General features: G+C 46.0%; 1 protein-coding gene across 2 annotated transcripts; it reads left to right on the top strand.

The window, feature by feature from the left end:
* Positions 1-469: 469 nt before the first annotated feature.
* LOC8043990 (acid phosphatase type 7) lies at positions 470-24,427 on the top strand. Of its 2 annotated transcripts, XM_029974317.3 has the most exons (12): positions 470-850; positions 6,380-6,577; positions 6,990-7,172; positions 7,833-7,858; positions 8,259-8,356; positions 8,468-8,539; positions 8,914-9,028; positions 9,962-10,075; positions 10,620-10,748; positions 10,874-10,942; positions 24,004-24,141; positions 24,333-24,427. In XM_029974317.3, exons 1-12 carry the CDS (start codon positions 736-738, stop codon positions 24,402-24,404), a joined length of 1,329 nt encoding a protein of 442 aa, XP_029830177.2. In that variant the 5' UTR covers positions 470-735; the 3' UTR covers positions 24,405-24,427. The 2 variants fall into 2 exon arrangements, with proteins under 2 accessions (XP_029830177.2, XP_040062726.1); XM_040206792.1 differs by lacking the exon at positions 8,468-8,539 and having other exon boundaries at positions 485-850.
* Positions 24,428-24,579: the final 152 nt, after the last annotated feature.

Here is a 24,579-nt window from a genome sequence, read left to right as displayed (position 1 = left end):
AGTAGTCTTCGATTATTCTCAGAAAGTTTCTAATGGAAGCCATACATTAATTTTCACTAAATAAAAAGTTCATTAGCAAACATTTAGTTTAAATATTTATCTAACTACATAGCATGTTTTTCCAATCCCTGACATTTTCCCTAGCTGGCAGTTCGTTCCCGAAAATAGATATATATATATATATATTTTTTTTTTTATCGACAATTCTATGTTTAGCGATTTTTTAAAGCCTTCGTTGAAACGCCCGGAATTTTTTTAATTTTTTCCTTGGGAAAGTGTTGCGATTAAACAAGGACGGTATCGGGTCTATACCTGAACGATGCGCAACGAAAGCCCGCAAACAAGACGTTTTGTCCCATGCACCGCTGCCTCTGCAAGAGCATGCATAGCGGTCGCGCGATGCCGACGCGATAGGCGATAATAGAGAAACCACGAAAGAGGGAAGGGAAAATATCGCTGAAAAGCCGATAAGCGCGCAGCCTCTTGAGTTTCCTGTTGGGCATCACGATTCTCCCACATCTAAACTCCCTCTTGTGCACAAGGGCACACGATCCAGACCCCCGTGACAACGGAACTTCCTCTGACTGCTCTTCAGTGCGTTGATCATGCAGACTCGATCGTTTGTTTGTCTTCGCTCTGTTTCATGAAAGCCGCGTTCCAAGGGACGGAAACTTCACGTACCGTAGAAGCAAAGACGTGTAACGCTCGCGCTTCAAGGCGTCGGACCTCGGCGAGATGGCACTTACTGTTGTCCAGGCCGTCAGTGTAGTTGTCTTGGCCCTTGCGGTGCAGACGCCGGTGGGTGGCGTTGTCTATGTGGAGCCCGAGCAGATTCATCTGTCCTACGGAGGTGAGTTACTAGTCTGTGTCTTGCGGCTGGTTTACAGTGAGGGCTGTTGCTGGGGCTCTATATATACAGGCAGTGGCCATAAGGACTGGTAAGTAGTTCATTTGGCACAGCTTGCAAAAACTTAATTCTAAGCGTATAGAGCCAGCCGGCAACAGCCAAACAGCGCCAGCAGTGTGAGAGCCCGCGGTTATGCCTTATCGTTGTAACTTGGCAAAGGGTGAACGATCAATCAATCAATGTTTATTTTCTCCTTGTGCAAACCAACAGCTCGAAAGCCTACTGGGTTAAGCACACGCACTTGAAATACACACAAAATAGAGTCGTGTAAAAATATGCAAGCACACAAGCATCTCTATATTCAAATTAAAAACACACGATAAGCCCCCCATTGCGTACCGACGGCAGTATGTATACGAACGCAACGCACACATATTGAAGCATGACGCAGCGAAAAGCCTGATACTTTTTTCGCAGTAAAAGCACACCCCCGTGATACGTATACAGTCACGCGTGACGGCTCCCTGGCCTACCCAGCATTTCTTGCTTCAGATACTAGGTTAAGCTGCGCCATCGGAGTAATAGCCAACGTTCTAAAACCCCTCAGTTGGGAAACTGCCATAGAGCCTCCTCTCAAAAAGTGGTGCCGATCCTTATCCCAGTACCGAGCTAATGGCGATCGCAACGCTGCCATTTCTCCCGCAGCGGCTACTCCGTGAACTGCACGGCTGCACTTACTGGTTTCGTCGAGTCACGGAACCCTGCGAGATGGGCCGGTGGCGCCATCTCGCAGGGCCATCTTGCAGTATAAATGTAAAGCAACTTTCATGTTTCCACTCGTCGCTAAAGGGTGGAGCTGTTATCGTATTTAGCTCGGTCTCAGTGGGCGCCAGCGGCCCAGGTTTCAAGATTGGGTTTCCCAAATGAGTGGTTTAGTAACGTTGGTAACAGCTCACGTTTGAACAGCACAGCCGCCACTCCCAGGCATACGCAATGTTTCTTGCTTCAGTTACTAGATACTATAGTCCCAAATCAAACAGCGTTGCAGGTTGCCTACACCTGACATCGGGCACTCGATCGTCGTTTCGTAAGACGTTCTATGTATATTTTTAAAGCTCAACTCAGAAGTAATTAAATATTAAAGAAAGAGCAAAAACGGCGATTGTGCATTTCTACTTTCTTTAGACCTTTTCAGAGTGGGCGCCGCCGTTTTGAATTGCGGAACTTCCGGTACGCGGGAAAATGCTCTCGCCACACCACTGGGAAAAGCTCACGTTTTAATCGCGACTGTTTATCATTCTTACTTTGTCCTTTCTGTATTTTTTTTTTACTTGTTCCAAATTGTAATGCCTTGCCTTTTTTTTTTTTTTTTCATCTCGCATGTTGGATTTTTTAATTACCAAGCCGGAGACAAGGGTAAACTAAAAAAGACGACACCGGATGTTCGTCGTCTGCACACTGGTTTGCAAGCTCTCCCAAACGGTCATCGTTCATCTAGCTTGTTAAAAATTATCGCTTATCACGATTACCCTGCTCGTCGTCAGCCTCTACTATGGAGTCCTCAGCGTTTATGCGCTCAGAAAGTCACCCAGAAGCGAGCTCATAAAACAGTGTGCAGACACGAACAGGTTGGCACTCGCGCAACGAAAGCGTTTACTAAATCCCCACTCTAGCGTCCGTGCCTCCGCAATACGTCACAAAGCTCCTCGAAGAAATTGAGAGAGAGGAGGAGACGAGCGCGGGCGGGGACGTCATTAGGCCTAGCTATGGTTCGAATGATAAGTGGGTCTGTCGAGACCGGTTATAACGAAGTCGGTTATAACGAAACAGCGGCTACAGCGAAGCGATTACGATTTCCCATTCCATTTTGAATTTCGTTAAACCGAAGTCGGTTATAACAAAATAGCGGATATAACGAAGTTATTTTCGATTCCCCTGACTTCGTTATAACCGATCTCGACAGTAGACCTAAAGCTAGCTGCCGTTATCTGCACTGCGCTCGTCGAACTCGTTCAAATACGAGAGCCAAACGCGCGACGCAGGCGTTCAAAGGCGTTCGAGTAGTGCAGCTGGGACAAAGGCTGGCTTTATCTCCACCAGTGTTGGGAACTACTTTGAGTACGGTACTTAACTACTTCAAGTAAATTCAGAAAACTTCCACTTTACTTGAAGTACTACATTCTCTGAATAGATACTTGTACTACTCTTAAAATACTTTTTTCTGGTACTTTCCGAGGAAAGTACAACTTCCGACTTCAAAGTACATTCCCTAAATTTGGTCTCGGTAAAATTAAGCTTTTTCAAGAACCGCACGCTAGCGTCCTTTTCTTTCCCAGTACTATATGCACAACTTCTGAGTTCGAGTATAAGAGTTAACCAACCTTTAACAAAAAATGTCGTATAGTCATGTGAAAACGCACTATCGGCTTTCGAGACGTCATCCAGTCGTTTTTCTGATTGAATTAATGGCGGCTATAAGACCGATAAAAATAAGTGTGTCATTGGTTGATTGTGTTAAATAGTTCGTAAGCGAGAGTAAAACTGCGGCCACTTAGCTTTGTTCAAAATTCGCCGCCATTTCCTAAAATAACTGATGCACCCCCAACACCCCTGGGTCAACGCATATCATTTTAAGGAACAGTGTATATATGGGGGATTGGAAGCGAGAAAGAAAGAGAGAGAGAGAGAGACGAAGAGGGAAGTGCAGAATGGTGATAGCGATCAGAAAAAAGACAGAGGTGGAGAGAAGACAGTCAACAATATCTACATGCAGTAACTCTGAACTTGTTGACAGGGGTCCTTCAAAATCTCCGCGAATCCAAAGGGCTGCTTGTCATGAACCAAGAGGACCCCCCCCCCCCTTTTAAAACGCAGCTCTTAGGCGCCCATTTCCGGCTCGAGCGGCGTCGCCGTCGCCGTCGCTGTCGTCGTCGGCGTCGGCGTTACCGCGCGGTGCATTATGAGAAATGTCCCATAATGCACCGCGCGGGGAGGAGGAGGAGGAGGAGGAGGGTGAAGGGCAGTAGAAAAGAGGGGAGAAGGGGGGAGGAGGATGAGAGGATGGGAGGAATTTGAGGGATGAGGGTAGGAGGAGGAGGAGGGGCGGAGGAGTAGCAGGCAGGATAAGGAGGTGAGGTTGAGGGGTATACCCTCCCCTCAGTACCCTTGCCTCCTCCTACTTCATTCATTCATCTTCATTTATTAATCCTTAAGGGTCCTCTGTCGAGGACATTACATAAGGAGGGGGCAACACAGAAATTATGCAAGAAATGAAAAAAAAAACATAAAAATACATAACAACGCACACCCATGCAACGTAGCTAAAAATACATCACAACGGACACTCATGCAACGTAGCTAAAAAAAAAAAAGCGGAGCTCTAATTCGGCGTTATGGGGTGTTGTAAACGTCTTTCATTTTTGTTCTACCCTCGTTGCCATTCCCAATGTGCCGCCCGCCGCGCGCAAAGCGTGGATGTTCGACGACGGAGTCATAAGTCACACGACGCATCTTTTCAACGCGCCACAGTTTAGCGAAACCGAGATTTTGCAAAATTGGCCTGTTCACACGTGGAGTTTGACGCGCGAAACCTGTGACGTATTGCCTCACGAGAATTTCGCCAAACCTTGTCATCTGCTCCGGGAATATGAAGCGTTTCGCATCAAAATGATATGAAGTACGCACAGTGTGAAGAGACAGTTTGTTCACTCAATGAACTTCGTCAGATTCGGCTCGCTGGGTTTACTACCAAACCCGGGAAAGACCGCTAACGTCAAGGGACATGCGGATGATCTCGAAGAATTTCGGACATCTTTGCACCGCTAATAAAAAGAGTTATCCCCAGCCATCATGTTTATGTGCGGTGCTTGCACTCGTCGCGACTGTTGATGAACCTGCACCGCGCCATCAAGCCGCACTGCTAATTCGCCGTTCACACACCTCCAAACGAGTAAGAAGACTCATCGCCCGTACGCACCGCTTCTCCGCTTGTCGTTCGCCAAGTCTGTGTGTGTGTTTGTTTTTAGAGCGCAGCTCTTAGGGGCCCGTTCCCGGCTTGAGCGGCGTCGGCGTCGCCGTCGGCGTCGGCGTCGGCGTAATCAAGGTCATCCCAAGGTCACGTGACCCCCAAGGTCATCCCAAGGTCACGTGACACCCAAAGTCACGTGACCCCCTGAAGTCACGTGACCCCCCCCCCGAGGTCACGTGACCCCCCCCCAAAGTCACGTGACACCCCCCAGGTCACGTGACTTTGGGGGCATCCGCATCGTCATCGTCACAGATGACGTCATCAGTGACGTCACTGATGACGTCACCGACATCCGCATCGTCATCGTCATCATCGCTGATGACGTCATCGGAGTCCGCATCGTCATCGTCACTGATGACGTCACTGATGACATCATCGGCATGGTCACGTGACTCCCCAAGGTCACGTGACCCCCCCAGGTCACTTAACCCCCCAGTACCCTTCCCTCCTCCTCCTCAAGAGCTGCGCTCTAATTCGGTGTTACAGGGAGTTGTAAACGGCTTTCACTTTTTTTTTCTTTGGCTTGGATACGAAATCGGACAGAAATCAGACTATACTGCAAAAGCTCGGCAGCGTCCGCGCGTTCCTCCTTCGGGTGATTGACAGGCCTCGGTGAGGTTTCAGCGAAAAATTGCTCCAGAAGCGAGAAACACGCGCCACTTTTTTCGGAGACGCGCCACTCTTTTGGTCGCGTTCAGACGGGGAATCTGTTTCCCGAAACCTAGTTTCGCGACACAAGATTCGCCAACAAGATGCATCGTGTGAATAGACCTGCAGAGTGCCCGATCGCAGATTTGGCCACGTGCCGCCGCGCCGCTATTCACCGAGATCCGATCAGGTGAGGAGCCGGATCAAATGATGTGCAGGAAAGTACAGGTTGCACGCTCCAGGCCGTACGTTCCCCTGCTTTTGAGCGCGGCGCCGCTGTTCGCCGAATTCAGTCACGTGAGGAGCAGGATCAACATGCCGTGCAGGAAAGACGGCGCTACTGTCTTTGAGGCTAAAGAAGAAGCTATTCATGATGTTTAATTTGTGTTGTGTGCGCCAGCAAAACGACTGTTCAGTGTGGTTCACTTTGAGGAGCACAAGACTGTTGCGGTGTAAAAAGGAAGATCTGAGGTTTGCTACATAAACTGTAAATACAATGAGGACGAATGACTGCCTCAAAGCATTAAAAAGTAATGTCAAAGTAATTTCATTACTTTTGAAAAGTAATTGTAATGTAATGTCATCAGTTTTAGTCTGGAGTAACTTGTATGATGTAATTTATTTTTATTTCTGCTGTTTTCAGAAAAGCAATGAGTAATGTAATTTAATTACTTTTTGAGAGTAAGTTTGCCATCTCTGGTTTTGGGGTGTAAGATCTAATGCGTTAAGAATAGGATCATATACTGGATCTAAAATGTAAATAATGATAAAAAAACGTGACAAAACTAGTGCGCTGTAAATGATGTAAAGGGCAACCGTCCTCTGACCTCCGATCACTGATGTCTTCTCGTGCTCAGTGGACCCGACCCAAATGATCGTCACGTGGACCACTTTCAACGAGACTCACGAGTCAGTGGTCGAGTTTGGACAAGGGAGTCTGGACCAGAGGGCAGTGGGCAACAACAGCACCAAGTTTAAGGACGGTGGGGCCGAACACCGGGTCATCTTCATTCACAGGGTCACGTTGACCGGCCTCCAACCCGGCTCCTTGTACAGTAAGTTCGCGGACTTCGTTCACGACCACGAGTATTGAGTGAGCGAGCCACGTGTCATTTTCTCTTCACTCTTCGTAGATGGCTGTGATTGGCTCTCTGAGCTAATCATACCCTCATCAAGCAGTATTGTCGGTCGCCATTTCTTAGACAAAGAGCGTGGATCTAAGACCTCGGCGGACGCTGACGCATCTCTCGTGTCCAATGCGTTCTCAGAGAACGGGCCCAACTAATGGCGCACTCTGAGTAACGTCACAGCAGCTACTACATAGCGCGCTTTTTTTATGAGAATCTATGAAATCAGCTAAGGTTCAGTCGCGGGAAAGGCACAACTGCAAGGACTTGTTAGACTTCTCCCATAACTCGGTTCTTCATGTCTGTAGAACCGCGGCACCCAACAGCGACTGTGACGCAGGGTACCACTGTGGTTCCAACATGGGCTGGAGCTCCCTGTTTTTCTTTCGAGCCATGAGGAGTGGTCAGCACTGGAGCCCGCGACTGGCCGTGTTCGGGGACATGGGCAACGTGAACGCCCAGTCCCTTCCTTTCCTTCAGGAGGAAGCCCAGAAAGGAAGTATTGACGCTGTTCTCCACGTGGGTGAGCCGGCTTGTCTTGATCACGCGGCAGACAAAGACGCTGTGGTTTTGTATAGGCCGCGACGCACTTGGCACAAACAAAGGCTGGAAAAGTCCTCTGGGCAGTTTTTAGACGTCCACCCCCCAGGCAATAGACTGATCCTGAGGATGTCCACTGACAAAACATTAACATTTGTGGAAATTTCGTTGAGGTCGTATTTGCGCACACATGGCATGCGTTAACATCATACCTGTGACAAACTTACTAAGAAACATTTAATCTTCTTCATACTTCTGCTTTCCTGGTAACCTTGTGCAAAATTTGACAAGTAGGTGAACTAACTGTATTTGAAGTGTTTGACTGTAATTATACGTACTAATTATTTATCCTTCAAACGATATCTTGTGTTACAAGTTACATTTGAATTGTTTAAATGTTTACATCGCGGGAAGTGGGCTTGACCTGAAATGTCAGCTTTGCAGAACTACTTCCAATCTGGGATCGTGCATCGGGCCCCTGTGAATAAATAAACTCGTGGCAGTTGCAAGGCCCGTTTTTTTTTGTTTATAGATGAGAACACCTATTCATGGCCATATCGCAGTTCTATAACCTCCTATACTATTGCAGTACCCTGGTAATCGTGATAGATCATCTGAACTTATAGCTACGTTCGTGTTTCAGGTGACTTCGCGTACGATATGGATTCTGTGAGTACAAACCTGAAAAACTTATTGTTTCTATAGGACGCTAAAGAATATTGCTCACGGTGTTATTTCGCTTTCGCTATCTTTTCCCCGCTCTCCTTCGTGTGGAGCAAAGGCACTCGAAACTCGCTTTTCCAGTGTTAAACTTCTGAAGAGTGCCAACATATTCTCTCGAGTTTACAATTAGCGTTGACTAAACCCCAAGAAAACTAAAGCGGTATGTTCGGAAACGCAGGAACAATAAACTACATTAATAAAATATATTTTCAGCATTCTGTAGTGTAGGCTTTGCACCACCTCGTACCTCATGTGGCTAAGAGGTGGAGTATTGTTGGAAGAAGGACTGGTGGGGGATGGACGGATTCAGTCCGGCGGCAAACTCACATCTTATATTTCTCCACAGGACAACGCTCGTGTTGGGGATGAATTCATGCGACAAATCGAGCCCGTGGCCGCGTACGTTCCGTACATGACCTGCGTCGGCAACCATGAGAACAGCTAGTAAGTGCGTCCCTGTACAAACGCATCTTGTGCACAAACAAGCTGTCGAAGTGTCTGTTCGCAGGATGACACTCTGAAAAGCTGTACGTATCCACTTCCTTTATTTTCCAGCAACTTCTCCAACTACGTCAATAGATTCAGCATGGTGGACAAGAGCGGCAGTATAAACAACCACTTCTTTAGGTAGGACGTTGATTGATCCGTTCTTACATTAAATTTTCGAAAAACGCGGGACGTGTGTTGAGGAGTTCGAGATTGCAGCTTCGATGCAAAAGCCCCCCGGGTTCCTCACCTGTCCTCGAAACGGGTTACTTGGTTTTCAAAGTATAGACGAAGACACCTGTACGAGCACAAAGTGTGTTCACGTACGCGTATTCGTCTCGGTATGGAGCGCAGAGAAAAATATATGCGTACAATAAATTCGTTTTAGATTTGTGCGAAAAGAAGCAACCTAATCCTAAGTACATTTTATGTTTTATTGTGCACACGTGTGTTCGTGCGTGCGTATTTTTAAAGAAACACAAAGTACGACCGTATTGTTTCCGTTCTCGTTCCAGCTTCGACCTAGGACCCGCTCACATCATCAGCTTCTCCACTGAGTTCTACTTTTTCGTCGAGTACGGGTACGCGCAAATCGCAAACCAGTACCACTGGCTCGAAGAAGATCTCAAAGTAAGATAATGATAATACTGAGACCGATTATGATGATGATGATGATGATGCCTTACTGCGCTTTAGCACAAACATCAAAAGTAGCCCACAACACAAACCGGAAAAGAAAATTCTACAACTTGGAAAGGATAGATCATCAAACAGTAAATAGTCATAAATATGCAACAAAGCTTGTGATTAAAAAAGTAATACTTAAAACAGTAATAACAGGGGCTAATAATATAGTTCAATAAAATGCATTTGCATTCTTGGTAATGTTGAAAAATGTACTCGCATACGCGTAAAATTGCGTTATTTTTTTCTGCAAACATTGATTTGATTAGTTCATGTTTAGTTGCTCAAAAGCAGCTAAAACTGTAACGCACCCCTCCTTCTTTTTTCTCCTTCTTCTTTTCTTTTTCTTTTTTGTTTTGTTTTTAATCGTGTTTTCTTCGTATATTTGTATGTGCTTCGAGCATGTCTGCAGACCGTTTCTGTGTGACGAATGTGATAGAACTCTCATACAAGAAAGAAACACGCCCCAACAGTCAGCCGCGGGGAACGCGCAGAGTCGAAATTACGAACTGACTCGTCGATTCTTTAAACATTAAGGGATTACATTCTGAAGAAATATAAAGTGACCGTGAAACAGTGGTGCACGGAGCGCAAGTTCGTCTGCTTCCTTTGCTGGGGTTCTGGTGACGTCAGAACACCGAGCTCCGATTGGCTCTGGTTGATAGTAGGTAACCTCAAAGCAAGCTGCCTTGAGGGCCACTTTCCTTCAATCAGAGTCAATAAAAGCTCGGCCTTCTGACGTCACCACAACCCCAGCAAAAGAAGCAGACGAATTTGCGCTCTGCAATATTAGAAAAAAAGAAAAAAAAAAGAGTATGTTTTCTATTTTGTGTTTTTCCTGGTCTTCTTTCCATTGGGATTTTCTTTCTTCTCCGGCAGGAGGCAACGAAGCCCGAGAACCGAGCCAAGAGGCCGTGGATCATAACCATGGGTCACCGGCCCATGTACTGCAGCAATGAAGGTCGAAACGACTGCAGTTTCAAGGAGAGCATCGTTAGTATCCCTGTATACTAACCAACCCTATGCACGACCGTCCATAAGGAATGAAGTGTCTGAGCTGCCAAGCTTTGTGAAGCGAAGGTGTCAAATTTCAAGACATACAAAACACCATCACGCACGGGCCGAGTCCTAGTTCTTGCTAAAGACTAGAACCCCGGTGAAAGCTTGGTCACCACCATTAGATGCGGTTCCTGCGCAACCGTCTCTAATGCAGTAAGCCATTGTAGCTACTAATGAGCTTCTCTGCGCTATCTTCCGCTTTTATTTTTGAAGACCATGGTGGACACCAGATCGCTTCACGATGAACTGCAAAGGACGCTACGAACCGTGAGAGCCAATCCAACTCCATGTGAACTCCACGTGACGTTTAGGAGAGGCGCAGCGACGTGCGGGGCGCATGGTCACGTGGTACGTTCACAGCGCTGTATTGGCCGCTGGGATGGCTTGCAGCGTCCCCGGTTCATCGTTAGTGAACGGCATTTTTGGGAAATCCTCGAGGAACGTCAGAACACCCGTGCCTCACCCTTCTCAAACGCAGATCCGCAAGGGCATCCCTCTCGTTCACCTGTTCGGGCTGGAAGACCTCTTCTACAAGTACGGAGTCGATCTCGAGTTCTGGGCTCACGAGCACTCCTACGAAAGGCTCTGGCCTGTCTACGACCGCAAGGCAAGGCTATTCGTGCTTCAATACATTTCTCTCGTAGTTAATCTGTACGTCCCAAAAAGAAAAAGGCGATCGTAATATATTCGGTCGAAATCACGAATACATCAAAAACTTCTCGTTCCATTTAGGTTTACAACGGGAGCTATAAGCCCTACACAAATCCAGGAGCACCAGTTCACATCACAACTGGATCAGCGGTAAGCTTTGTCTTACGTCGTGTTTCAACAAAAAGTAAACCTTAGCGTCACTCCGTTTCAGCACGTTGACACGCTGTGCGTGGCTCGTTGGGGTTAGATGCTCAATGTTGCGTCGTTTCGTGAAACAAAGGACACGCCAGGTCCGAACGTTCGAGGCCTTTGGGTCGTGATTAGATCTAGAGAGGTCACGTGATGAAAGCTAGGTGACTGATAGGCCCGGCGAACGTGTAGCTCCCACCGTGCTGCGCCCCGAATAGGCTCGTTACGTCGCTATTTTGAAGCCGTCGTTGCTGCCCCGCCTCGGTACTCGGGAGACGTTCTGGGTGACAAACGTTGACATAGCGTTCAAAGGAACTGACTTTTCGGAGGTGCAACGGGGGACAGCGAAGATTGGACCGCCGGTGGGGCGCCGCGAAGCGGTGTGCACGTGTGGGCCAGGTGGGTTAATAACTAGGCTGACCAGACGTCCCGTTTTGGCCGGGACAGTCCTGTTTTTGAGGTCTGCTTCTGCCTTCCCGTCTTTTTGTCCCAATGAAGAATCATGTCCCGTTTTCGGGACGTGATTCTTTTTTGTATATATGTGTGCGCAGACTTTTACAGCCGAGTCTTGCAGGATAAAGTCCCGCTTAGGAAACTTCAGTCGTCGGCAAAATACTCCCACACTAACGAAGGACACGAAGCAGGACCATCCAAATGAGGGCATGCAACTGAACCGTGAGTGGGACTGTTCCCTAGGCCCTAGGGCTTAGGGCAATATGGTAACGTTTTGAAAGGAGAGCAGTTATTTCATTAAAGTCTTCCTCCCAAGCTCAATCTTTTAAACCCCAGCCCCCAACAGGCATGTCCCGTTTTCTACCTTGAGGAATATGTCACCCTATTAATAACTTAATATTTTTAATGACCCATCCGCAGACTGTCGCCGCGGAGCGGTGTAAATGAGTGTGGGCGTTAACGCGCGCCCCAGTGATAAAGCCGCTGTCCCCCTTTGTGCCTCTGAAAAGTACGACCCGCGGACCCGCGTCCGAATCCTTTGTGAATGAATGGATGGATGCTAATGGCTTTACCCTTCATAACGGGTGATAGCTTACGCCACCTATAGGTGGCGTAAGCTGTAGCTTAGAAACCAAAACATATTATTGCTCTCCCATGGCCTCCGAGATCCCGAAGCCAATTTGCTTCCCCTGCATTTTTGTAACTATCGCGAGGCGGTGTGGGGATATCACCAGGATGACATTTGGGGGATTGGGCAAAAAACTAAAGGCGTCACCGAACCGCCTTCACACTCAGCGAGGGAGTCGTCGATTTTCTTCTGGTCAAACCTACTCGGCGCTACCCCAACCGGGACCACTAGGAAACAGGGCTGAGACTTTGGGCCGGAGCCACCCGGGAGGGAGTCCCAATTTTTCTCTGCCCTGCGCTCTACCAGCGCTTTACCAACAATCCCCTAGCTGTGTTTGTCCTTTGTCCCTCTTGTTCCCCTTCTCCAGGGATTATTTTTGTCATTCTTGTCCAGCTCGCTTGCACCTTTGCATTTAATTGCATTATAATCATTTCCATACCCTTAGCGAAAACTAATACGTTTGAAATATACCATATTCTAATTTGAGTGTATTTGAAATACAATTCATAATTGTAAGTACACGAAAAATATACCGAAAATATAAACTTCTTTTTTTGTTACTTAGTACTGAAATATACTTCTAAAAATCATTTTAAAATACCTTTACTTAAACTACATTTGAAGTTCCCTTCATGCGTTTTGAAATATGTAAATACTAAATTAATAGGCACAAAATACCTTTCACATATATTTCTTGAAATATTTATTTAATTCATGCAAAATATACTCCAACCCTAAAAAAATGAAGCAATCAAGAATACGTGCAGAATACTCTTAAAATACCTGAAAATCGTAAATACTGTTGTGTTATACTCTAAGTACCTTTTGACTGCAATACTTTGGTAGTTTGACTTAAACTACCAAAATATTTAAAAGCTCCCCTTCTGAAGTTCACTTCAAGCAGATATGGAGTATACTGAAGCGCCTAAATACATTTGATTAGTTTGACAATTGAATTGCGCAGTATCGCACTGATAAATCAGCCCAGTTTATGTTATTGTTTCCTTTTTTCTATCAAGAACACACCTGATCAGTTCCTTGCACACCAATCACAAACGGGGTTCGGGAACTACAACCACAACATTTGCTGATGCTGGAAAGCTTCAGCAGGTGCTGTGAACAGATACTTTTGGCGTGGTTTTGTTAGCACAATGTTAGTTCACTGAACGTGTATACTCACCATTGTACGTGATGTGAATAGTGACTTTAATACAGTGACATTAACTACCATATTAAATAGTCAACTACTAAAAAGGAAAGGCAAAACAACTACTGTAAAATATTTATTTTTCGCGGGCTCAATATTTCGCGATTTAGCTCAAAGTTGGAGTTTAGGAATAATTCGCAAATTCTAATTTTCGCGACGCGCTGGGATCGCAATATGGATTTTAATGTTTTTACATTTTGCCGGAATTGTTCACGGGACCTATTTTTCGGAATTGTAGGCGATTCGCCAACTTTGCGAGAATGAGGTCCTCACGAAAATAAAGTCGTTTACAGTATTTTAAAGTGAAGAAACTGCCTTGATTCGCTTCGCCCTGAGTGGTGCTACGCAGAGAAGCAATAAAATGTATTTTATGAGCCGTTTGTGTGGATATTGTTTTAGGGACTGTGCCGAATTGTTATTAGTTGTACCAATGCCTTTTAGTAAGAGATATCGTCCACGAACTTCAAAACACTGTTTCCCCCTTGACAGACTCCCGAGGAGAAGATCGAATACTTGTAACCTTAATAAGCGCAGAGGTGGTCACCGAAAAAATTATTACCTTCAATATGTAGGCTATATAAGGCTCTCGAGCAGTCAACGGGTCTGTGAATGAGCTCTTCAGTGCGTCATGGTGTTTGTGTTTGTGTTCGTTTCTAATGTGGCTTTGTGAGATGTATTTAGTAGTGCCTTCAAATACCACAGGGACACCATTTGCTGACAAAATCGAAAATAAAAAAAAATTGTGTAACCGGTTTTTAATCCACAAATGGCATCTTGAGGGTGAATGAATAATATTTTTGGTAAATCTAAAATATTTTTTGATTCATATTTATAATGTATTTTGAATACATTACGCGCGTATTTCGAATGCGGCCAAAATAATACAGAATAAATACAAAATGAATATTCATACTAAATATATTTCAACTTCGTTTGAAGTACTGCCTCTTTTTGCTAAGGGTAGTGCCTCGAGTTTCATAATAGCTGAATTTCTTTTACCATTTCTAATTATATTTTCTTCATGTTCCCCTGTAGATAGTTTCTTCCCTCATTGAGCAATGCTCCCAGATCTTTGTATTATTCTACATGGTCTATTTCACTCTCTTGTATTTTCAGGGGTTCCCTCTTTTCCTTGAGCACCATTATTCCAGACTTGTCGCTACTAATATTCGGGCCAAAGCTGTCCCCCTTCCTCTCCACATTTTCCAGTTAGTTCCTGTAATGTATCGCGGTTATCTGTAATGACTTATGAGCAATGGCGGGGTGGGGGGGGGGGGGGGGGGGGGGAGGAGGGTCGTGGTAGGCGACGAGCGGAGGGGGGGGGGGGGGGAGTCGCGGCGGGCGACGAGCGGGGGGGGGGGGGGGGGGGTTGCCGCGGTCATCGCCCCGGGTGCCGTTGACCCTAGTGACGCCACTGCTGCGTAGATTAGTCCTGGGATTACTTGTAATAAATTTTTAGAGCGCAGCTCTTAGGGGCCCGTTTCCGGCTTGAGCGGCGTCGGCGTCGCCGTCGCCGTTGGCGTCGCCGTCGCCGTCGGCGTCGGCGTCGGCGTAACCGCGCGGTGCATCATGGGAAATGTCCCATAATGCACCGCGCGAGCCCCCCACCGGGGTCACGTGACTTCGTGGGGGGGGGGGGGCACGTGACCCCCCGAGGTCACGTGACTCCCCTGAGGTCACGTGACCCCTTCCTCGAGGTCACGTGACTCCCCTGAGGTCACGTGACTCCCGTGAGGTCACGTGACTCCCCTTAGGTCACGTGACTCCCCTTAGGTCACGTGACCCCCTCCTCGAGGTCACGTGACCCCCCGAGGTCACGTGACCCCCCGAGGACGTCATCGACACTGATGACGTCACCGGCATCCACATAGTCATCGTCATCATCACTGATGACGTCATCATCAGTGATGATGACGATGACGATGCGGATGCCGGTGACGTCATCGGTGATGATGACGATGACGATGTGGATGCCGGTGACGTCATCAGTGATGATGACGATGACGATGTGGATGCCGGTGACGTCATCAGTGACGATGACGATGTGGATGCCGGTGACGTCATCAGTGATAATGACGTCATCAGTGATGATGACGATGACGATGCAGATGCCGGTGACGTCATCAGTGATGATGACGATGACGATGTGGATGCCGGTGACGTCATCAGTGATGATGACGATGACGATGTGGATGCCGGTGACGTCATCAGTGATGATGATGATGTAAATGCCGGTGACGTCACCAACATCCGCATCGTCATCGTCATCATCACTGATGACGTCATCAGTGACGTCACTGATGTCGTCACCGGCATCCGCATCGTCATCGTCATCATCACTGATGACGTCACCGACGTTCGCATCGTCATCGTCATCATCACTGGTGAAGTCATCAGTGACGTCACTAATGACGTCATCGGTACCCGCATCGTCATCGTCACTGATGACATCATCAGTGACGTCAGTGATGACATCATCGGCATTGGGGGTCACGTGACCCCCCCTGGTTAGTCTAACCCCCCCCTCCCCCCCCCCAGCGCTCTTCCCTCCTCCTCCTCAAGAGCTGCGCTCTAATTCGGCGTTACAGGGAGTTGTAAGCGGCTTTCACTTTTTTCCTCCTTTCATATAAACCACATCAAAACCCAAATTGTTCTCCACTAATTGCTTTTCCAATTCACTTATATATATCATGAAGAGCAGGGGTGGCAGTGGGCAGCCCTGTCTGAGCCCTCTTTCTACTACTGCTGGTTGAGTAATTTGTGCTTCCGATATAACTATTTTATTGTCTGTGTAGAAACCTGTGTAGGTGAAGAAACCTGGTCAACTTCGCATCTAAGTTATGCTCCTTCAGCTAGTCCCAAAGTTGTTTTCTGGTTCACACTGTCGTATGGTCCGTTGATATCCAAATACGTTAACCATAAGGGGCTCTTGCTCTTCATTGATATATCCATTGAGTGATGACGAATAGGTTATCTTCTATCCTTCTGTCTCTTCAAAATCCATTTCGAAGCTCTCCCAGAATTAGCATTCCTCCAACTTTCGCTTTACAATCTTCATAGCTAACCTGTAAAACAGTGATGTCACTGCTATCGGTCGGTACTACTTAATGCTTTCTTTGTTTCCTTTGCTTTTATATATTAGTCTCATGCTGCTTAGTTTCCAATCGTTGGATACGTCTCCTCCAGTAATTATTTGGTTAATCACATGTCGTAGCTTGCTTGTTTTCCCTGTGGTCTTTATGTGCCCCATGGACATGTCTGTAGGTCTGTAGCTGCAGCTACTGGAACCTTACTTTCAGCCTTGTCCCGTTCCCTTGTGGTTTAGAAGTTGGGTGATTTCAGATAAGATCGACCAAAGGATGGCTAGTCGACATTTTCAAATCAACTGATGTTTTTATATGTTATTGTCTAGTGTCTGGTATGAACGAATCCAAACTTAGTTTTGACTAGAAAAAATACTTGGGGACAGGAAAAATCGTAAGGCATGAGGTGGTGGACAGTTGCATTAACGCGCACTGATGGAGGGGGCCCGTTTGAGAGTGAATACCTAAAGCGATAACATTAGGAGAACTCTAATACGTTTTAGGCGCAAACTATGGGTATAGCTTGCTTGTAATATAAAGTAATCATATTTATTTAAAATTTATTTATTTTTCTAAAAATTGACAAACATGCCTGCTCGAACGACAAATGGCAAACTTTGGAGGTCTGTATCTCATGAAATAATTTAATCATTATGATATAATTTGCAGATATTATTCTACTAATATATAGCTAATATTTAAAAAAATAACTAAGGTATCTGTGTGATACAATAGTTAGGATATATTTAGTCAAACATGGAAAAAAAATCAAACAAAGAAAAATTCCGATGCAAATAAAAAAAACACCACCCTCGATTTTTTTTAAATTTAGGTAACCTGTTATACTCTGTTTCGGCATTCATTTCCATTAAAAACATGTTGCATCATTTTATTGAGAAAGAAGATACAACTCCCCAAAGTAGGGTCCTTTTTCAAAGCCTACACTTAGCAGTGTTTTATACAAGAACTGACTCTGAGTTCCAGTTTCATGAAACCAACACACATCTTTTATATATTTTTATTCAGATGAGGCCAATGATAACTAAAGAAATCGTTCACACACTTAAATTAAGGAGAAACTATTGTGTACAAAGAGGTATCATATTACGGACTAGTGATCCGAGAAAAGATCAAGCTGCCTCGGCCACTAGGAACTTTGTTTACTTTATTCTCCTGCGACACTATATGCTATTCCCTCTTCCGCTCTACCTTCATCTCTCTCTCTCTCTCTCTCTCATATATATCCCTGATATATATCCAGAACAAAAACATGTTCAAGCATTCCCTTTCTGCGTGATAGTGTTCTGTGGCTAGCAAAAATCATTTCCTCGCTAAGCTCACGATTATGGCAAAATAGTTGCCGGAAACCGCAGACGACACTCGTCGCTAGTTCTGGCAAAACGGCCGATACAATTTTTTTTTCGCATTTCCCCGCTCGCTGTCAAGGACAAGGGGGTTCGCTTCAACCAGCAAAACATGGCCGCCGACGCCTGTTTACTGAGCAGTCATGCCTGTCGCCATCTCACTCGCTGGCGTCACGGGCGATAATATCAGGCACAAAGGGGCACACCAACCGGCAGCATTATCCCCAAATACTCGAGCCTCGCGTAAATACATAGAGTGTAAACGCTGTCGCCATGTTATCGTAGTAAGACCGCCCCCCCCCCCCCCCTCCCCCAACGGGGGACTGCAGTACGCGACGGCGTACTAACACAACGGCGACGATATCGACATCGCGGGCTCCGAATTTTCCCATAGTTCTACTCCACGGGCATTTCTCGAAACGCTTGATATTGTGTACGCCCGCCTGGAAGGATTTCAGGCGCGTAGTTAAGATAAGGCGGTTCTCCGCGGCAAAAGAAAGCAATTTCACAAAAGCTTAAAAGCGGCGGCGACGCGTGTGCGGTGAACGCTTGTAGTTTTGGTGTAGACAGGGTGTGTGTGTTCTCGTTGTTGACACCAGCCGGCGATAAGGCACTGCAGGCGGTAGCTCAGTACAGCAAGAGCTAATCCGAGTGACCATCAACGTAACCCCACCGCCAACCCCTCGCGAACCGGTCGCCGACATGGCTCAGGCTGTGTCATGAACCACGTGGTAGAAGCTCGGGTGCTTTCATATCAGCGCGTGGAGGGACGACAGTGCGATTCCGGAAAGTCTTTTTCGAAGGCCGCTGACCACAATTTTTTGTCTGGAGACGTTCCCTCTTTCTTCCTTTGACGTGGATCAAGCTTTGCCGACAGCCTCAGTTGTGACCTCTCTTTTCAAATGTACGTTTGCAGTGAGTGAGCTCCTCAGCCTCGGACTTGTCACTTGTGCACCCAGTAGTTCTTTCACTTGGCAATTATATGCCATCAGTTGGGGTGGTGGTGGTGGTGGTGGTGGTGGTGGTGGTGGTGGTGGTGGTGGTGGTGTTTGCCTGACGTGAGGTTTTTCTCACTGGCTGTGGAAAAGTTTCACGGGCTTGGGTTATTGCAGTATTGATGAGAATGAATGCAGGGGAAAGGAGGGGGAACAGATGGTGATGAGAAATATAGGATGATGAAACACAAGTTAACAAATTAAAGTAAAATAAAAAGTCAGCAAGAAATCAGTCAAAAGTGAGAAAATGGGCACATCTAGAACGCGAGCATCACAGAATGTTCACAAAAGTCCCGCAGGAAACTTCACGAGAAAAACTATCTCTGGCACACAAGCACGTAAAGAGAAGTCGGCGGTCGTATTTTCGCACTCATCAAAGCCTTGCCAGAAGCCCACAGGTATCCAAGAAGCTGAACACAGTCTTTCGGAGACGTGTGCACGTGGATGGTGGACTTCCTTTGACGTGGATCAAGCTTTGCCGACAGCCTCAGTTGTGACCTCTCTTTTCAAATGTACGTTTGCAGTGAGTGAGCTCCTTAGCCTCGGACTTGTCACTTGTGCACCCAGTAGTTCTTTCACTTGGCAATTATATGCCATCAGTTGGGGTTTAATTTCTATTATTTATGTATACATTATGAAGACGTCCTGGAGCTCCGAACGAGTGTTTTGTGCAGATTACTTTTGCAAACACAAAAAGACTATACCAAAGCAGCGGAATTTTCGAAGTGTTGGCGAGTTGGACCTAAACTCGTTGAAGCAAATTCTTCCGCCTGACTGTTCCACCTAAGTGAGTGCGACGGACTACCTGTGCTACCATTGCTTCATGCACATCACTAAGGAGATCTCGATGCGAAGCTCAGAGCAGTGCCCTGACATGTTTGTGCCAGCTGAAGAAGCAATTGAAGATCTAAATCGCAGCATACTACCTACAGATGTGTCGCCGCTGAGACAACCAAGCGTCGTAAGAAGTCGGGACAGGCCTGCCTATGTCAAGAGAAAGCAGACAGAACGGGAGCAGGTTGCTGTCAAGAATATACGCCCAAGGCTACGTATTGCGTACGACAGGGACGCACCATCGGGGTCGTCCGAACCAACATGTTCCACATGCACTGAGTGGGTGGACAACTTTCGGCAGGCCTTTGAAACCGCCACCTCTCTCCGGGAACGTTGTCAACTGCTTACACTCCTGCCGTCAACACTGACGAAGAATGAGGTTCAAAAGATGATTCCACAGGCCTCAATGTACCTCATCAGTAAATCCCGAAAACTCAAGGAAAAGCATGGCGTGTGGTATGAGCCGGATCCTCACACGAGGTGCAAGGTGAGCCCTGAGTACTTCACGAAAGACGAGCTACAATGTTCGCGCCAAAGTCCCAACCAGAAGGACGTCATCTCTGTCATGCTCAACGGAGAGAAAACGTTCGTGCCAAAGCGCTTCATGACACGCTCAATACGAGAGGCCTTCCGTATATACAAAGACAAGCATCCCGATTCCGGCGTTGGGCTAACGAAATTTTATTCGTTGCGCCCTATAGATGGGTCCAATGTATTCCACACCAGGAAGTGTGCGTTTGTGTGCGCTGCGCCAATTATTATCTTTGTATTGCCGCTCTAGAGAACGTTACAGGCTCAACATTCAACACTGGTGAAATGAACTCGGCATTTCTGTGCGACCCAGCAACAGAACTGTGCCTTCAAGGAGACTGTGATCACTGCCCAAAAGGCCAGTTTCTTACACTCCAGGAGCTTGATATCCCGGAGGATGAAGAGATTGTGCTTGCAACATGGGAGTCCGGCGACCTTGTGAAAAAAACTTTGGAACCTGAGACTTTCCTAAAAGTCATCCAAGTGACGGTTGGAAGTTGGGTACTTCACAACCATATCCGGCAAACGCAAGGTAAAGCGATCTACGATGAAAAACAGTGCATGCAACGCGGGAGCATTGTCTTTCATTTTGACTTTGCTGAAAACTGGACCATCGTGCTTCCTGACGAAGTGCAAGCATATCACTGGAAAAAAAAAAACAAGTTTCGATATTTACATGTGTAGTGACGACAAGAAAATCTACAAACAGCTTTGCCATCATCAGTGAGGACCTGTGTCACGACGCCGCTCACGCTTGCTTGGCTCTAGAAAAAGTGAAGGAGTGGGTTGAAGACAACGTTGCGGTATACTCGTACGTGACGTACGTAAGTGACGGCGCCGCCAGTCATTTCAAGAATCGCTACCAGCTTCACCAATTTGCAAAGGACGATTGCCCACAAGCCCAGTGGTTATTTTCTGCGTCTGGACATGGGAAAAATGCATGTGACGGAGTTGGCGGACTCGTGAAGCACCAGGCCACGCTGAACAACCTGAGAGAACGTTCAGTAAGCGCAATTCAGACGGCCAGGACAATGGTGAGCGTTCTATCAAAGAAACTGAAAGGCGTGCATCTTGTATATCTGGACAAAAATGAGGTTGTTCGGTATCGTGAACAAAAAAAAGAAGAGTGGCTGACGGTGCGCGCCTTCCCTGGCATTCAGTCTTGGCACGCGTGGCGGCTCAGCAAGTCATCAACAGAAGGGACCTGTGACGTATATGTAGCACGGACAGTCGGATCTGCTTGGAAGCAACTTTATTAAATGGGTACAGCGAGGAAAACCTTAGCGTAAAGTGCCGAATTTGATTTCCCAAGGACTGCTCATTTTGAATGCAGGGACATCTTATTTATCACATTTTTCTTCACGGGGTATTTAACCTACTGTTTTTGTTGGTGGTTACTGATAATTTTTATCTGATCACTATAAAAAAAATCCCAGAATGTTATCCTCGAGCAGGATAAAATATATCGGCTTGCCACGATTCATTCATACACCGAGAGCATCGAAGCTGCTCCAGTTAGGCACTATGGCATCCGTCACCTGAAATTGTTTGTAATCGTAAATACACAGCCAACCTAAATATCTTACTATTATATCTTTGTTTTTGTGAGTGGAAGTAAAGTTTTTTTTTTTTTTTTTTTATGTAAAATATACCGGAAGGTACAACTTCACACTGCATCATCTTTTCTCAAATCATTAGTCTCTAATATGATACCACTTTGTACGCTTATGTAAAATGCTGTATATAGTTTCTCCTCCCTTTTACTGTGTGACCGATCGCTCTTTTTATCAATGACCTCATCTGAATAAATGTATATAAAAGATTTGTGCAAGTTTCATGAAACTGGAACTCAGAGTCACTTCTTGTATAGGACACTGCTAAGTGTAGGCTTTGAAAAAGGACCCTACTTTGGGGAGTTGTTTCTTCTTTCACAGTGCAATGATGCAAAATGTTTTTAATAGAAATGAATGCCGAAATAGAGTATAACAGGGTACCCAAATTTAAAAAATATCGAAGGTAATGTTTTTTTTTATTCGCATTGGAATTATTTTTGTTTGATTTTTTTCTTATGTTTGCCTAAATATATTGTAACTATTGTGTCACTCAGAGACCTTATTTATTTTTTCAATAATAGCCATATATTAGTAAAATAATGTCTGCAAGTTATGTAATAATGATTAAATTATTTCATGAGATACAGATTTCCAAAGTTTGCCATTTGTCGTTCGAGAAGGCATGTTTGGCAATTTTTAGAAAACTAAATAAATTTTTAATAAATATTATTACTTTATATTACAAGCAAGTTGTACCCATAGTTTGTTTGTAAAAAGTTTTAAAATTCTCCTAATTTTATTGTTTTAATTATTCACTTCCAAACTTGCCCCCTCCATCAGTGCGCGTTATTGCAACTGTCCACCTCTCCCTGCCTTACGATTTTTCTTGTCTCCAAATTTTTTTTCTGGTCAAAACTAAGTGTGGATTCGTTTATACCAGACACTAGACAATGTCATATAAAAACATCAGTTGATTTAAAAATGTCGACCAGCCACCCTTTGGTCGATCTTATCTGAAATCACCCAGTTGTGAAAAAAATGTCTTCAATTGTCTGCCTAATATATCCTTGTGTCCCTTCCCCGTCGACCCTTATCTCCTCCTGTGTGGTCAGTAGGTGCTGGCACCCCTCTGTCTTCCTCCCCCACGCTTTAATTGAATGTGCTTCCACAACCTTTTCCTATCTTATTTATTGATCTCCATCATCCACTGTACTCATGTACTCCTGTGCTCCCAATTTTGGCCTGTATTAAAGCTGATGCCTTCCTTTTTTTCTCTCCTGGAAAGTCTCCATTTTGACGCCCTTTCTGCTGGAATGGCTCCCCTTTTCTTTGACCACCTGTGCTCCCGAGATGCTTTTTGGTGTCGTCTATGGCTGCCTTGACCTCCTTCCACTGTCTTTTTAATGCGAAAGCATTAACTGCCCCATGGAGCGAACCGACGTCATCAGCTTTGAAGCCGCGCCAAACGGGCCCCTTCCCCTGTTCGTTTGTAGCAGAAATCTGATGGATAGGCTCCCACTGGCTGGCGCGCGTCATCAAGGAATGAGGCTCCCATTGGCTCTCGTGCGGCGTAGTCCCAAAAAACGCCACCAGAAAAGCCCTCTCCATGGTGGCGCAGCGCATGCTGCGCCGGTAAGAGGGGTGACGGTGCGGGCCTGGCCGCAGAGCCCGCCCGGGCAAACTCCGGGAAGGCTGCATGGCCGAGCTCAGCGCGGCGCGGCCACTTCACGAGAGCGCGCGCTTGGCCGTTGGCCGGCGAAACGCGGCCGTTCACGCCACTACGCCGCACACGAACTAAAAGGGAGCGGAAGAACGACATTCATGCTTTCGCATTCACAACTCATAAGAAGTGCTTAGGTGTCCTCAAACTTTTTAGTTCGTGCTTTCGTTTTCGCTTTCCTCCTTGTTTAGTACGATATCCACCTAATTCCTTCCTAAAAATGCTTACTAGATCCTCATATGTCCATTCTCGAATCATTCTGGATATTTCTTGTAGCGGAGTTTTATTTAGGCTCGATTTATCTTCCCGTTCCTGAGCTTGTTCGGGATCTGATCTGCCAAATCTATTTTCTCTTGTGGTCGCTTCCTATACTTTTTGTACTTTCCTCATCTGCTGCAGATTAGGAGGTGCTGCCTAATGTCCCACAAACTGTACAACATGTTGTACAGTTTGTGGGACATTAGGCAGTAGTTAATTATTGAGCGGGATTTGTTCAATTTGCCAGGTGATTTCCCTATCGCATTTAACTAGGGCATTAACTAACACTAGATCCAGAGCATCGCAGAACGGTTCTAGCATCTTTCCTGTTTCCTCTGTCAACCCGTCGAAAAGAAGTTCTAAATCGGCATTCATGACTCCTATGTGCGAATGTAGGGTTGCGTGGAGGACCTGAATCCCTTCAAGCCTAATCCAGCCAACTGGAGTGCTGTGCGATACGAAGACTACGGCTACACTGTAATGACAATACACAACGGGACGCATCTCAATCTCAAACAGTTGTCAGCAGAGAAGGTGAGGAAAGTCAACGGACATACCCTTTCCGACAGAAAAGGATGCAAGCGCTTTTCTGTTGTGAGTGGAAGCTGGTGCTAATAGCTCATCGAAACCACTAGCATTCGAGTTTGTAGCCCGAGTTTGAGCTTATGTTCTGTTACCAAACACCGCAGTGCGCAACATTCACGATATTTTTATGTCCATTTCAGGAAGGGCAGATCCTCGACGAAATCACCATTGTGAGAAACTATCACGGACCATACTTTTCAAGAGCCTGGTAATAAAACATAATATATTTGACAAACTGTGTTCCTCTTTTCCAACGTTCGATTACGTGTATGCTGGCAAATGCAAGCTATGTATGCAAAACAGAACACAATAAACCAGCAACCAAACCGTGACTTCATCAGCTGGGTGGTCTATAAATACACAGAGGAACCGGAACATTTACGACCC

This window comes from Ixodes scapularis, unplaced genomic scaffold (genome assembly GCF_016920785.2).
Source record: "Ixodes scapularis isolate PalLabHiFi unplaced genomic scaffold, ASM1692078v2 PGA_scaffold7__128_contigs__length_106722199, whole genome shotgun sequence".
Classification (NCBI taxonomy): domain Eukaryota; kingdom Metazoa; phylum Arthropoda; class Arachnida; order Ixodida; family Ixodidae; genus Ixodes; species Ixodes scapularis.
The sequence above is the reverse complement of the archived record's forward strand: the minus strand, read 5'-3'. Positions and strand labels throughout refer to the sequence as shown.

Excerpts from the sequence above, each read along its gene's own strand:
- LOC8043990 (XM_029974317.3), top strand. The coding sequence starts at position 736 with ATGGCACTTACTGTTGTCCAGGCCGTCAGTGTAGTTGTCTTGGCCCTT. Across the intron at positions 6,578-6,989 it reads CCAACCCGGCTCCTTGTACA|GGTACCACTGTGGTTCCAAC; the intron begins GTAAGTTCGCGG and ends ACTGTGACGCAG. Across the intron at positions 8,540-8,913 it reads ATAAACAACCACTTCTTTAG|CTTCGACCTAGGACCCGCTC; the intron begins GTAGGACGTTGA and ends TTCTCGTTCCAG.